Source organism: Ranitomeya imitator, chromosome 1 (assembly GCF_032444005.1).
Source record: "Ranitomeya imitator isolate aRanImi1 chromosome 1, aRanImi1.pri, whole genome shotgun sequence".
Taxonomy (NCBI): Eukaryota; Metazoa; Chordata; class Amphibia; order Anura; family Dendrobatidae; genus Ranitomeya; species Ranitomeya imitator.
In genome coordinates, this window is record NC_091282.1 from 371,923,207 (window position 1) to 371,939,317 (window position 16,111).

Consider the following 16,111-nt stretch of genomic DNA (forward strand, 5'->3'; position numbering starts at 1 on the left):
TAATGGGGTCCCCGAATCCCCTTATTTCTCTGTCCTCTGATGTGCGATCACATCAGAAGACAGAGAATTACACATCACTTTTTTTTTTGCGATCGCCGGTAAACAGTTAATTACCGGCGATCGGAAAACAGGGGTCGGTAAAACCGACCCCGATCATGTTCTTTGGGGTCTCGGCTACCCCTGGCAACCGAGACCCCAAAGATCCTCCCGGTGCCGGCCGGCGGGCGCACTGCGCATGCGCCCGCCATTTTTTTGCCGGAAAAAGATGGCGCCCATCGGGAGCCACGATGAGCACTGGGGGAGACAGGTAAGTATCGGGGGGTGATCTGGGACCCCATTTCACTGTCCTCCGATGTGCGATCACATCGGAGGACAGAGGAATTAAAAAAACGCGTTTTTTTGTTGTTGTTTTTTTTTATCGCCGGTAAATGGTTAATTACCGGCGATCGCAACTCGGGGGTCGGTAAAAAAAACCCCGAATCATGTTCTCTGGGGTCTCTGCTACCCCCCAGCAACCGAGACACCAGAGAAAATCCAACTCTGGGGGGCGCTATTCACTTTTTCCACAGTACCCTTAACTGCCGCCGTTAAAAGGCGTATCGGCGGTCGTTAAGGGGTTAAGTGATAAATTTACTGTAGTAAAATGGTATCAGGCTTTTAGTCTTTATTGTGATACAACAATTAAGCCATTTAGATAGAACATAAAATATATTTATTGGAATACAACTTTAGAACAAAAAACTTTTGCATATTTACAATTTATTATACACTCTGCAGTAAGTGGGGAAAAAACAGTTTTCAACAAAAACGTACTGAATAGCATTTGTGCAGTCTATGAATTTGTTTTGAGAAATAGTATCGCCTCCATCAGATCCTCCTTTATAGATTACCTTAAATCTTACCTAATTATTTTAAGGCTAGAGAACAACCTCTCTACACTAACTTGGGTTGGTGGCAAAGCAGTAACCACATGGGCAACATCTCTTACAATTTCAGGGTATAAAGGAATTGCCTCGTGCACAGTCAGTTTTGATGAAAGATTGAACTCTTTCACTTCTTTGAGAGCAAGTGAAAAAATTTGCTGAAATATGGTCAACCTGTTTTCTATGGGAACAGGACTGTGGCCTTCCATCTCCAACATACTGACTGTGAAATGTTCTAGCTGCTGTTCACCTTCATTATTCCCATTCATCAGTTTAATTTTACTTATTATGTTTGAAGCATTCAGTTGCAATAGCAAGAACCTGTTTTTTTTTTGGGGGGGGGTTTTAGTTCATAATCTTGCAGAACTTTTTCCACTAAGGTCTGGAGAAACTGGCTGCTGTAATGAGCTTTAGTGTCTTTTACTGACAGTGTCTTAGTAACAATTTTTTTGCTGTCATATATGCAAATTGCCTCTTCAGAGAAAAAGTGGACTTAAAGGGAACCTGTCACCTGAATTTGGCGGGACCGGTTTTCGGTCATATGGGCGGAGTTTTCGGGTGTTTGATTCACCCTTTCCTTACCCGCTGGCTGCATGCTGGCCGCAATATTGGATTGAAGGCAATCTTGCCTTGCGCAGGCATGTACTACGAAGGACATAGAATGAACTTCAATCCAATATTGCAGCCAGCGGGTAAGTAAAGGGTGAATCAAAAACCCCAAAAATCCGCCCATGTGACCGAAAACCAGTCCCGCCAAATTCAGGTGACAGGTTCCCTTTAAACTCTGTAGTGCCACCTGTTGGAAGCAGCAATCCTACAAGTCACAATCAACCCTTTAATGAGTCGTACAATATGACTTAAAAGCCAAATCAGTATCTCAAGTTGCAGACACGGTGTTTCGGGCTGTTGGCCCTCGTCGGTGCGAAGCATGAGAACAAATTTGGCTAGATGAGAGGCTCTGGACTGGGGTCTATGGGGTAACGTTTCTCCTTATGGAGAGTGACATACCAGCTCTGGCTTGTCATTTGTTGTCACAAACATCGAACTTTGATGGCAAATATTTCATTTTATGTGACGTGTGCAGGCATCCATTTTAAGAAATACAAAGCGTCTTGGGGTTATTGTAATGTGTATTGTGCTTGATAAAGATCTCTTTTGATCAAAACGTCACAACTGGAGGCAGAATAAGGCCGGCGTCACACTCAGTGTAGGGAAATACGGTCCGTATTTTACAGGCGTAATACGCAGAAATGATCCCAAAAAAGTGTTCCGTATGTCATCCGTAGGCAGGGTGTGGCTGCGTATTTTATGCATGTCATCCTCTGTATGACATCCATACTGCGTTTTTTTTCTCGCAACCTTGCAAAATGGACATATAATGGATCCATGGGCTCAAATATTTGTGAAACCATATATAGTGTATATATATATGTGTATATATATATATATATATATATATAATTAGTCATTGAGACACATATATCTATATATTTATATTTAATACAGCGCTAGATAGCAAAAAAGCCGGTAATTCCATTGCCGACTTTTGCTATCTCCTTCCCAAACCCGACAAGATATGGGACATGGTTTACATACAGTAAACCATTTCATATCCCTTTTTTGTGCATATTCCTCACTAATAATGTTAGTAGAGTGTGTGTGCAAAATTTGGGGGCCTCTAGCTGTTAAAGTAAAGGGTTAAATCGCTGAAAAAAACTGGCGTGGGCTCCCACGCAATTTTCTCCGCCAGAGTGGGAAAGCCAGTGACTGAGGGCACCTATCCATTATTAATCCAATAGTAGTAAATGGTTAATACAACACACACATTAGGAAAAAGTATTTTTATTTAAATAAATACACAGGGTGTTGTAATAGTTTATTATACTCTCAATCCAAATGATGACCCTCGTTCTGTAAAAAAGGAAAAATAAAAAAACAACAATATCCCATACCTTTCTGCCGTTAATCATGTCCCATGCTGTAAATGCATCTGAAGGGGTTAAATAATTTTACAAGCAGGAGCTCTGCTAATGCAGCCGCCCCTGCCTGTAAAAACTGGGGAATGAATGGAAAGCAGGGGAACGTAGCTACCTAGACTTACGGTGCTGTGCCTCCTGCTGGCATAACCTCATATGAACTCGAGCATGAGAAAATATTCAGAAAAATTCCCACGATCGAGTTTGTGTGTTTTATTAACCATTTACTACTATTAGATTAATAATGGATAGGTGTCTTATTGACACGTCTCCATTATTAACTAGGCTTAATGTCCCCTTACAATAGCAAGGTGACATTAACCCTTTATTTATTACCCCATATCCCACTGCTACTCGGGAGTGGGAAGAGAGAGGCTAAGTGCCAGAATAGGCGCATCTTTACAGATATGCCTTTTCTGGGGTGACTGGGGGCAGATATTTTTAGCCGGGGGGGGGGGGGGGCAATAATCATGGTCCTTCTCTAGGTTATTAATATCTGCCCTTAGTCACTGGCTTTCCCACTCTGGCAGAGAAAATTGCACAGGAGCCCACGCCAGTTTTTTCCGCGTCTTAACCCTTTATTTTAACAGCTAGAGCCCCCAAATTTTGCACACACTTTAGAGTTCTTTCACACTTCAGTTGTGTGGCGTCAGTTAGGTCCGACATCGTGGCGGATCGACGGATCCGTCAAATTTGGTGGAAAAACGGTTCTAACGGATCCGTTTTTTTGACGGATCAGCTGCCCCGATCCGTTTAAAAAACGGATCCGTTAGAACCGTTGCGACCGTTTTTACATCCGTTGTAACCGTTTTTTGACGGATCCGTTTTTTAAAAGGGGAGGATTTCAATGTGATTGGCTACTGGATACTACTGCAAAACTATATATAGCGTGTATTTACACCACATCTTTGAAAGGTTGTAGAGAAAGTGGCAGAAATGGAAGGAGTCCTGGCGAACATTGCAAAGATCTATGCGGATTTTACTTTTGAGGCAAATCAGTTGGCAGTCAGCGTTCGAGAGAGGGAGGAACAAAGACTGCGCATCCTACGGCAGCGGCGGAAGAGAAGGCTGTGGATCCATCCCATCACAGCACAACGTATGACCCGTGGTGTTTATTCCACGCTTTACATGGAACTAAGGGAAAACCCTCAAAAGTTCTTCAATTATGTGAGGATGAGAGCTGAAAATTTCGAGTTTTTATTAGGCTATGTAGAAGACTGTATACGTAGACGAGACACCCAGATGCGATTCTCAATATCACCAGCAGAGCGTCTCATGGTGACTATTCGGTAAGTAATTTTTTTTTTTTAAATGATTCTCATTCATCAGACTTATAACTGTAATGTTGTTTTTTGAATTTTTTTATTAATTATTGTCTTTTCGTTTTGTTAACAGATTCCTTGCAACTGGAGAGTCGTTCTCATCCCTCCATTTTCAGTATCGACTTGGGATATCCACCATCTCGGGGATCATCAGAGATACCTGCCGGGCATTGTGGGAGTGCCTACAAGTGGAATACATCCCAGAGCCATCACAGGAGAGGTGGCTGGAGATCGCCCAAAATTTTCATCAAATTTGCCAGTTTCCAAATTGTGTTGGAGCAGTTGATGGAAAGCACATACGGATCGTCAAACCTTCAGGCTCTGGATCACAGTTTTATAACTATAAGAAGTACTTCTCTATTGTGTTGATGGCCATAGCCGATGCACAATGCAAGTTCATTGCTGTTGATATCGGTGCGTATGGACGCGCAAATGATTCACAAATATTTAAAAATTCACCAATGGGGCGCCGTTTATATGGAGAGACATTTGATTTTCCGCCCCCTAGACCTCTCCCTGGAACCACTAGTCCACCATTACCATTTGTTTGTGTTGGAGATGATGCCTTCCAGCTTTCCCCACACTTGCTGAAACCCTTTGGAAGTAGTGGACTGACCCAGAGGAAAAAAATTTACAATTACCGCTTAACCAGAGCACGAAGAGTAGTGGAATGTGCTTTTGGCATCTTAACTGCCAAATGGAGAGTCCTGCTAACTGCAATTAAACTGCAGACTGAAACTGTCGATGATGTGGTCAAAGCGTGCGTTGTCCTGCACAATTTTGTTTTATCAAAAGAACAAGTTTCCCTGGAGGATAATGTTTCTGAAAGCACCTTACGGGATTACCAAAACCCCACTTTTCGCAGTCCAGTAGCAGTCTCCAGAATGCGGGACAGTTTTGCAGACTACTTCATGTCTCCTGCAGGATCAGTTGACTGGCAGTATGAAATGGTGTAAAAAATTTTTCTTTTTACACTTGTAAAAATACCATTTTTTGTTTGCTTACAAAATCTTTGTACTTTAATGCAGCATTGTATGTTTTGCAACGGTACCCTTTAAACACTGTTATTGTTACTATTGCCATAACCTTGGTGATTTAAAAACTTTACAAAAAAAAAAGAGAAAGACAATAAAATTGTTTTTAAACCAAAAAACTGTTTATTTATTTACAGATTCTCATAGTTTGGGGTGGAGATAGTAGCGGAGGGGCTGACAGGGCGGACCACGTCGAGAGTGGGGGACAGGACATCACGGGGAGGAACAGAAGTAGAATGGGTGGTGAAAACATGAGGTTGTGTAGAGAGTTGAGGTGCTGATGTGGTGTGTGGGAGGTATGAAGGTGTTGGTGGGATTGGGAACGGAGAAGTTAAAGGGGAAGAATGGAAGGGGGACGGTAAAAACTGGGAAAGACTAAGGGGGGAAGGAACAAATGACGAAGGAGTAGAATGGACGGGAGGAGGACGGACAGGAGGAGGACGGACGGGAGGATAGACGGTGGATTGAAAGGGGAAAGGTGTTGACACATGAAGGGTAGGTGGAGGGGCATGGGACATCGCCTGCGCTAGAGCAGTGTGGCAGCCTTGCATCACATGCATCTGCAGGTCAGGAGTTAGATTTTCCATGTGCCTGAGTACCGACTGAAAAAAACAGTGCCTTGGTGACTGATTTGCATCTGATTGCATCCTATCAAGACGACTGCTGAGTTCAAGTATGCTTTTGTTAAGCATATTGTACCCAGCAGACGTTTGCTCACTCAAAAGCTTGATGGCACTGTGAAAGGATGCATTCAGCTGCAAAAAGTCAGGCGCATAGCTCCTTTCCTGACCTCTCTGGCGCTGCCGTCCTGACCACAACGTTGGTCTAGATGTTGCGGCAGTGGCAGAGGGGTGGGGTAAAGGGAACTCTAACTCATCACCTGCAGCTTCAAGTGACGAAGTCCGCCCTGCTGCTCCAGCGCTGGTGGATGAGGCTGAGGGATCAAACGAAAGGGAAGGTGCAGAAACAGAGGGGTTGACGTGGTCCCCGGTGGCGGACTCTTGAGGGATCGCTCCAGAGGGGTGCAACTCTGATGCAGGCTCCCGAGTGCTGCAGAAAGTGCTGTTAAAGAAGAAAAAAAAAATTAGTATCTGGATATTACAATTGCCCTTGCTGCAAAAAAAATTGAAGGTTACACATTTTTACAGTTTGACTGAAAATATGTGGTGTTGAATATTTACCTTCTGCTCAGCAGCGTCGACCGGAGGAACGACAGGGCTCTGGCATGTTTGTATCTGCTCCTGCGTCCTCTAGATCCACTCGGGGCCTGCATCTCCTTATTAAACTCCCTCTTGAAGCGATCCCTGAGTGACCGCCACCGCACGATAATCCTGTTACCTGGAAAGAAAAAGCAAAAATTGGTTACTATACACCACATTAAATCATGCCTAACATAAGGTTATGAAGTGTGAATACTTACGCGCTAGATCCTGGGCCCCAGCATCGAGTTCCTCCCAGTTATCCATAACAGCACTGCACACTTCCTCCCATAGCCGTCGGGTGATTAACTGGTCAGCATGGCGGCGGTCCGACATGTTCCACAGCGGCTCCCGACTTTGTACTGCTTCGATGAGGGTGTTCACATCGATGCCCTCCTCTTCATCATCTTGTTCGGGAGCACGCTGTGAAGCCTAACAAAAAGATAAGAATAAAAAGGGAAAGATTACAACACATGAATTTTACATTTTACTAAACACCAAACCAAAAAGGAACTTACTCTTCGGCGACCGCCGCGATTATCATTCCGACGACTATGGGAGGTGCTTTGAGGAACTCTACGTCGAGCCCCGGATTGTGAAGACTAATTTAAAAAAAAAAATAAAATTAATAATGTTCTTTGATCGAGGCATATGTATTGTGTGCTGTGCTGAATGTTTGTGTTGGGTGTAGTGCATTGTATGTGAGGATCGGTCTGTTCAAAACTTACACTATGCGCTCCCGCTCCTTGTATTTCTCCACCCTGTCCGTCTCCTTCTGTTAGCCCCTCTGCTTCATATTCCTGTGAATACAGAATAAACACATAAAGGCTTAAAATACAATTGCCATTGTTGCACCAAAATAAAAAATTTATGAAGAAAAAAAATTAACACCTCAGTTTGCTGATGATGTGCTGGGGGGCTCTCAGAAGAAGACATTATGATCTTGCGTCTATCTTGGGTTGGTCGGTCCCTTGCTTGGGTCCTCTTGGTCCCTAGAATCTGTAAGCATAAAGGGAGTTCTAAGCTACTATACAAAAGGATAGATAGATAGATGCAGCTTTCAGGACTTTACACTTACATCTGTTTCCAAAACTTGGGGCTTGCGTATAGCTTGGGTCGGTCGGTCCCTTGCTTGGGTCCTCTTGGTCCCTAGAATCTGCAAGCATAAAGGGAGTTCTAAGCTACTATACAAAAGGATAGATAGATAGATGCAGCTTTCAGGACTTTACACTTACATCTGTTTCCAAAACTTGGGGCTTGCGTATAGCTTGGGTCGGTCGGTCCCTTGCTTGGGTCCTCTTGGTCCCTAGAATCTGCAAGCATAAAGAGAGTTCTAAGCTACTATACAAAAGGATAGATGCAGCTGTAGGGACTTTACACTTACAACTTTAGAAAAAAAATGGGGAGCCTGCTTGTGTACGTCTTGGCTCAGTACCTACTACAGTACCTACAGTGCCAACTTATTTTTGATTTCCCCCACCACAAAAGAAAAAAAAAATTCTACCGTCAAACTTGATGCACAAGCTGCCAAACCCTCTACCTCCTGTTTCCCCACAAAAAAAAACCCCAAAAAATCCCTTTAAAACAACACCAAAACTACTTAGAACTTGATATGCGCAATGCGCATGCTGGTAAAACCCACCTAAACAAAGTTTAACCTTATAAAAAATGTTCCTCATTCGAAATTAAAATACCAATCCCCAAAATTGTTAATTATGATTACCCTACAGTTTGTATTTTCTAAAACCAGATAACATATTCTATAGCAAAGATTTGCATTACACATTTGTATATATAACCTTTACTGCATGTTTACCCAATATTACATTTATCTTGAAATGAGACTACTGACAGTTTTGTGAAATTTTTATTACTATATTTTTTTAAATTTTCTTTTTTTTAGGGTACAGTAGGAGCTACACTGCTCTTTATTTGAAATACAAGTATATTATGGAAAACAACAAAGATGCAGAACACATCACACATCATTTATACACACACACAAAACAAATTTTACACCACAGCTATTCAAAATACCAGCATAGTATGAAAAACATATAAACAGGGCAGGCAGGCACACGCACGCACGCACGCACGCACACACACACAGCCACCTTCTGTCTGTCCCTCGGCACTCTGCTTCTCTGCCCTGTGTAAGCACAGCGGCCGGAAAGCAGAGTGGTGACGTCACCGCTGTGCTCTGCTTTACGGCTGGCTGGCGCTCACAATGCAGAGAAGCACAGCACGGGGACAGACAGCGGAATTTACCTTTTTTTTTTTACTTTTACACTGGTAACCAGGGTAAACATCGGGTTACTAAGCGCGGCTCTGCAGTTAGTAACCCGATGTTTACTCTGGTTACCGGCATCGTTGGTCGCTGGAGAGCTGTCTGTGTGACAGCTCTCCAGCAACCAAACAGCGACGCTGCAGCGATCCGGATCGTTGTCGGTATCGCTGCAGCGTGTGACGGTACCTTTAGTAAATACATCAAAAATCAACATTAACCAATATGGCATTGACAAATGCACATGCAACCAACAAGATGCACACAAACATACCTGCAAGCAGAGTCATAACGCAAGCATAACACATGAACAGGCGTAATATTGACGAAGGCATAATAAGGTGCAGGCACATGAACACATACATACAAAAGCACACAGCAGTACAAAAATACACACACACACGGCCATCAGTCCTCCAGCTGGAGCTTGATATATTCACAGTGGCAGGCCTCGGGGTGGATCTGGACTGTAGCAGGGCACTGGCTGTTGCAGGACGACGGCAGGCCTCAGGTTGGATTCAGGTTTTAAAAGCTCTTGCTGTACTCAGTACGTCATACACAAATGCGCACACACACACACACACACACACACACACACATGCACGCTGGATGTCAGTACTCACATGGCTGTCTCAGGCAGGGTCTGGCTGGCACGGCCTCTCTGGCTGGCTGGCAGGGCCTCTCTGGCTGGCTGGCAGGGCCTGGCTGGCAAGGTCTTGCTTGCAGGGTCTGGCAGTGTGTCTCTGGCTGGCAGGGCCTCTCTGGCTGGCAGGGCCTCTCTGGCTAGCTGGCAGGGCCTCTCTGGCTGGCTGGCAAGGTCTTGCTGGCAGGGTCTGGCTGGGTCTCTCTTGCATTGAAGGGTCTGTCTTGCTGGCTGGTACATTTGGGAATGACCTGTCCTCTTTATATAGTTTTTGGGTTGTCTGGGCAAAGTATCCACTTTTTGGAGCATGCTCAATCAAAAAAAGCGGATTGAGGCGACGGATCCGCCAAAAAGCGGATCGCGACGGATCCGTCGCCCATAGGCGCCCATTCTAAAAAAAGGCGGACACGACGGATCCGCCGCGGTCCGCCTTTTCGGCGGCGCCAAAAAACGTTACAAAGTCCGTCAATGTCTAGACAACGTCCGCCAAATATCGACGGATCCGTCGCATGGCGGATGGAACGGACGGCCATCCGCCACAATCCGTCTCTAATGCAAGTCAATGGGAAAATAGCGGATCCGCCAAAAAAAAATGGCGGATCCGCCATTTCACGAAAATGGCGGTTTTTGACTGACGCCGAAAGACTGAAGTGTGAAAGAGGCCTTACTAACATAATTAGTGAGGAATATGCAAACAAAAAGGGATATGAAATGGTTACTGTATGTAAACCATGTCTCATATCCTGTCGGGTTTGATAAGGAGATAGCAAAAGCCGGCAATTGAATTACCGGCTTTTCTGCTATCTAGCGCTGTATGAAATTTATATATATATATATATATATATATATATATATATATATATATATATATATATATATATATATATATATATATATATATATATAATAAAGTAATTCCATGTCAAGTGAACCAATGATTTTTTCCACTATATTTTGAATTCTTTTGAGATTTTGTTATTTGGTAATAGTGTGTCAGAGAATGCAAAATGTGAAGAAAAAAAAATTCTAGATATTTTTTTTATTGATTTTCAAAGTTCGGAAAAATTGTGAATTTCTGTGTTGCCTGCCTTTACATTTCTCACCATAACTCAGGCTAGAAAAAAGATAGAGAAACAAAATAAACACCATTCTACTCAGAACTGTACAGGCTTTCACCACATATGTCACAAGACTATCTTTGATAACATTTTACCTATGCGAATGCAAGCGCAAAACTTTAAAACGCATTTCCGAAAAAAAGTTTAATTAAAAATTTCAAAAACTGCACATGTGCCTGCTATGCTCCTAGCCACATCTGTACCAAAATACAAGCTGGAATCGTGATGGGATCATATTTTTAAAAATAAAACTATTACAGTGCAATTCGAAAATCTCGCATTCAGATCTGTTCAGCCTGTGGTCTAACAGTGTGGGGTCTAGATTTACCAAATAATCCATGATTTTTAGATATTACTGTATTATTTTATTATGTTACAGCTTAGAAGCAGGAGAGGGCAGAGGAGAAAGCTTTGTTAGGGCTGAGAATGACCAGGGGTAGACGGTGACTGCAGAGCAGATGACCGGCCGGCAGCTCCAGCCTCCACAGACCGTATTCACACCAAATCTTAATACCCAGGCAACTCCTCAAATGGAGGGAGAAACATATTCTTAGCATCCAGTTCATGTATTGTACGAACCAGGACTACGAAGAGGAGGAGAGTTTGTGAAAACCTCGGTTACAGGAAGCAGAAAGGGGACTTTTCATTCAGCAAAGAGAGTGACGTCTATGACGTGGTAGAAGGCGGCACAAGATCAGCAATGGATGACATAACTGGTGATGTGACCTGTGAATATGATCGGCGCTGGTGGCGGCTACTGGACTCTCCAAAGATTGTGAAAATGAAGAAGTAGAAAGGACTTTCCTGCAGCTTCTGGTCCTTTTTGTATCCAAGAAAACCCGACATTGTAAAAGTTACAAAAATCAGATATTGACTCAGGTGGAGCCGAGCACCATGACCGGCCGCACATACTCTGACACAGAAGGAAATGGCCATTGCTAGTAAGTGCTTATGGACAAGATTACATTTCACCCACTAAAAGGGACACATTGATGATAAAAGGCCAGTGTAAAAACCTACTATTAATTGATTAGTTCATATTTTATAAAACGAGGATTTAACTACTGTACTATTCTTCTTAAACACTTCATAAATGACATGTTTAGTGATATAATAGAAAAAAAATTGTTACATGTATGAATAGGTGGTAGAAATATTGGTTCTTTTAATCTTGTTTTTAACTTATTATTAGGATGAGGCTGTATTTGGAAAACCACACTTGAGGATGTGATCACCTTTTTTCTTTTGGCTTGTTCAATGAATTCAGGTTGAAAATGCTGAGCAAGTTGTGTTAAGATGATTAAGATGTGTTGTGACACTTCGGTATTTGTTTTTTGTGTTTCTTTATTGTTGCATATAAATGTTGAATTCAATAAGTTGTAATTTGAAAAGAAAAAGGGAAGAAACTCGCACAAACATAAAATCAAATGATTCAAGGCTTAAAAAAACAAGAACACAAGTAACACACATGCATGTTTTCACAATTTTAAAACATACATTTTTTTTCACAATTGCACATCAAAATTTTGAATTTGATTTCTCCAAAGCAAAATATCAAGAAACATAGTCTTGTGACATATCAAATGAAAGCTGGCACTGTCCTGAGAACAATGATGCCTTTCCCACCTCTTTATCTTAATTCTAGCCCGAGATAAGCCATACCAGGCCAAAATCAACACTTTTTCAAAACTTTAAAAATCTGTAAAAAATTAACTAATGAAGAAAAAAATTCTAAACTTTTCATTTGTAATTAACTAAAGTTGTACTTCATAAAAACAAAAAATAAAAAAAAATCTAAAGATGTGTGTATGTGTATATATATATATATATATATATATATATATATATATATACACACACACACACACACACATATCTCCCTATTCTATGTGTACACATTTATTCTACCTATTCTAATGTAAACTGTCAGTGTGATTTTACTGTACACCGCACTGAATTGCCGGCTTTTCTTTAGAACACCGCTGCATATTTCTCGCAGGTCACACTGCTGGTCCGTGTGTAATCCGTATTTTTCACGCCCCCATAGACTTTAATTGGCGGATTTTTTGCGCAATACGCTGACAAACGCAGCATGCTGCAATTTTCTACGCCCGTAAAATACAGCTGAGAAATATACGGCAGATAGGAGCAGCCCCATAGAGAATCATTGGTCCGTGTGCAATGCTTTGTTTTTGTGCCTCTCATTCGTCTGTAAAACTCTCTAGTGTAACGCCGGCCTAACTATGATGCAAATTCACCAACTTGTGAGGCGCTGTCCTTATTGATTATCTGGTATTTGGACGTGTTCTGAGAAGGACTCCTTGGAGGTGACGTGCGCTTCAACCTTGGGTACTGTTGACCTTATTTTCCAAGAGGTGCTGTGAGCTAATAACTGTATGATTTTTTTGTGCAAACGTAGGTCATTCCATGCCTGGAGGGATTTTTGTCTAATTTTTAACAGAACGTGACTTTTTTTGTGTGCTGAAGAGTTGCTTAAAAATTTAAAGACAAAATCAACTTTATTTTTGTTTTGCGTAAAATTTATAAACTATATGTACCATTTTGAAGAATTTGACTCAAAAAAATGTCAGAGTAACAAAACAAACAAAAAATAGTGAATATAAATATAAAACAAATGATTGTTCAGGCTCTGTGTTGGCACAAATCAATTACCATTCCCTGAATCTCACAAGAGGTCACAATGTTGAACTTGGACATGCGCAAAGCATTGCTGCCTTCTCTTCTCTACCAGATATCTTGTTGGGTGAGATACTCCACTGCCCATTTGTTCATTTCTACTGGGTACCTGGGGGGAGAAAACAGCCATATCAAAGTTCCAGGAAAGTGACACTTATTATGTTATACGCAAACAATGGCATGATTACCGTTAATGTGAACAATTAAGCCAGTTGAAGATAAAATGGTCTCTAAAAGAGCTAAAGTTAATCCCTTCATGCTAGAACCCATTTTCGTTTGTGTTTTCCTCCTTCCCAAAGCTATAACTTTTATTTTTCTTGAATTTTTTTCTGTGTACGGATTCGGTTAATTGTTTTTATATTTTGATCATACTTTTCTGAATGTAGCGATGACAAATGTTTGTTTTATTTTCTTTAATATCTTTTCACTGGGGAGTGAAAAAACGTGACTTGAACATTTTTATTTTTTTCACATTTTAAAACATATTTTTTATTTTTACTTATTTTGTTTGCCCACTTAGGGAGCTTTAAGATGCAATCATCATATATCAGAAATCGGTCTCCTCTGAACTTCTGCCACAGGTCAGGGTTTCAAAGAAGTTCCGTAATGACAGACATGGAGGTCATCAGCTGACACCCAGGATGTCTTGACAACTCATCGGCAATCACATCCCGGGTGCGCCGATGGGTGGAAGTAGCACGAATTAAATGTCGCTGTCAGAGATTAACAAGTGGCATTTAACATATTAATCACTAGCAGCAGGTCCTGGCTGTAATTCTTGCTGCGTGAGCCCGTTCCATACACCTCCATCCTACTTACACTATATATACAGCTCTGGCAGAAGAGACCACCACATCAAAACCCTGTCATGTGCAGCCCAATCTCCAGACCTGAGTCCCATTGAAAACCTCTGAAATGTAATCAAGAGGATGATGGATAGTCACAAGCCATCAAACAAAGAAGAACTGCTTACATTTTTGCTCCAGAAGCAGAGTGAAAGACTGGTGGAAAGCATGCCAAGAAGCAAGAAAGCTGTGATTAAAAATCATGGTTATTCCACCAAATATTGATTTCCGAACTCTTCCTGAGTTAAAACATTAGTATTGTTGTTTCTAAATGATTATGAACTTGTTTTCTTTGCATTAATTGAGGTCTGAAAGCACAGGTTTTTTTTTTAATTTTGACCATTTTTTTGTCAGAAAAAAATACAAAACTTATTGCTTGGAAAATCTAAGACATGTTGTCAGAAGTTTATAGAATAAATGAACAATTTACATTACTCAAAAATATACCTATAAAGAGAAAAATCAGACAAACTGAACATTTTGCAGTGGCCTCTTAATCTCTGCCAGAACTGTATAGCACATGTCACGAAAGGGTTATAGTAACATAGTAACATAGTAACATAGTTAGTAAGGCCGAAAAAAGACATTTGTCCATCCAGTTCAGCCTATATTCCATCATAATAAATCCCCAGATCTACGTCCTTCTACAGAACCTAATTGTATGATACAATATTGTTCTGCTCCAGGAAGACATCCAGGCCTCTCTTGAACCCCTCGACTGAGTTCGCCATCAACACCTCCTCAGGCAAGCAATTCCAGATTCTCACTGCCCTAACAGTAAAGAATCCTCTTCTATGTTGGTGGAAAAACCTTCTCTCCTCCAGACGCAAAGAATGCCCCCTTGTGCCCGTCACCTTCCTTGGTATAAACAGATCCTCAGCGAGATATTTGTATTGTCCCCTTATATACTTATACATGGTTATTAGATCGCCCCTCAGTCGTCTTTTTTCTAGACTAAATAATCCTAATTTCGCTAATCTATCTGGGTATTGTAGTTCTCCCATCCCCTTTATTAATTTTGTTGCCCTCCTTTGTACTCTCTCTAGTTCCATTATATCCTTCCTGAGCACCGGTGCCCAAAACTGGACACAGTACTCCATGTGCGGTCTAACTAGGGATTTGTACAGAGGCAGTATAATGCTCTCATCATGTGTATCCAGACCTCTTTTAATGCACCCCATGATCCTGTTTGCCTTGGCAGCTGCTGCCTGGCACTGGCTGCTCCAGGTAAGTTTATCATTAACTAGGATCCCCAAGTCCTTCTCCCTGTCAGATTTACCCAGTGGTTTCCCATTCAGTGTGTAATGGTGACATTGATTCCTTCTTCCCATGTGTATAACCTTACATTTATCATTGTTAAACCTCATCTGCCACCTTTCAGCCCAAGTTTCCAACTTATCCAGATCCATCTGTAGCAGAATACTATCTTCTCTTGTATTAACTGCTTTACATAGTTTTGTATCATCTGCAAATATCGATATTTTACTGTGTAAACCTTCTACCAGATCATTAATGAATATGTTGAAGAGAACAGGTCCCAATACTGACCCCTGCGGTACCCCACTGGTCACAGCGACCCAGTTAGAGACTATACCATTTATAACCACCCTCTGCTTTCTATCACTAAGCCAGTTACTAACCCATTTACACACAATTTCCCCCAGACCAAGCATTCTCATTTTGTGTACCAACCTCTTGTGCGGCACGGTATCAAACGCTTTGGAAAAATCGAGATATACCACGTCCAATGACTCACCGTGGTCCAGCCTATAGCTTACCTCTTCATAAAAACTGATTAGATTGGTTTGACAGGAGCGATTTCTCATAAACCCATGCTGATATGGAGTTAAACAGTTATTCTCATTGAGATAATCCAGAATAACATCCCTCAGAAACCCTTCAAATATTTTACCAACAATAGAGGTTAGACTTACTGGCCTATAATTTCCAGGTTCACTTTTAGAGCCCTTTTTGAATATTGGCACCACATTTGCTATGCGCCAATCCTGCGGAACAGACCCTGTCGCTATAGAGTCCCTAAAAATAAGAAATAATGGTTTATCTATTACA

At 41.6% G+C, this 16,111-nt stretch overlaps 2 protein-coding genes across 2 annotated transcripts; one reads left to right on the forward strand and one right to left on the reverse strand.

Moving 5' to 3' along the window:
• Positions 1 to 3,765: 3,765 nt before the first annotated feature.
• On the forward strand, positions 3,766 to 5,253 carry LOC138673070 (uncharacterized). Its single transcript, XM_069761655.1, has 2 exons — positions 3,766 to 4,188; positions 4,295 to 5,253. The coding sequence occupies exons 1-2, from the start codon at positions 3,836 to 3,838 to the stop codon at positions 5,175 to 5,177; spliced, it is 1,236 nt and encodes a 411-aa protein (XP_069617756.1). The 5' UTR covers positions 3,766 to 3,835; the 3' UTR covers positions 5,178 to 5,253.
• A 108-nt stretch (positions 5,254 to 5,361) lies between these two features.
• On the reverse strand, positions 5,362 to 6,921 carry LOC138673076 (soluble scavenger receptor cysteine-rich domain-containing protein SSC5D-like). Its single transcript, XM_069761668.1, has 3 exons — positions 6,676 to 6,921; positions 6,437 to 6,593; positions 5,362 to 6,317 (listed from the first exon to the last, which is right to left on the reverse strand). Exons 1-3 carry the CDS (start codon positions 6,788 to 6,790, stop codon positions 5,387 to 5,389), a joined length of 1,203 nt encoding a protein of 400 aa, XP_069617769.1. The 5' UTR covers positions 6,791 to 6,921; the 3' UTR covers positions 5,362 to 5,386.
• Between the last annotated feature and the right edge of the window lie 9,190 nt (positions 6,922 to 16,111).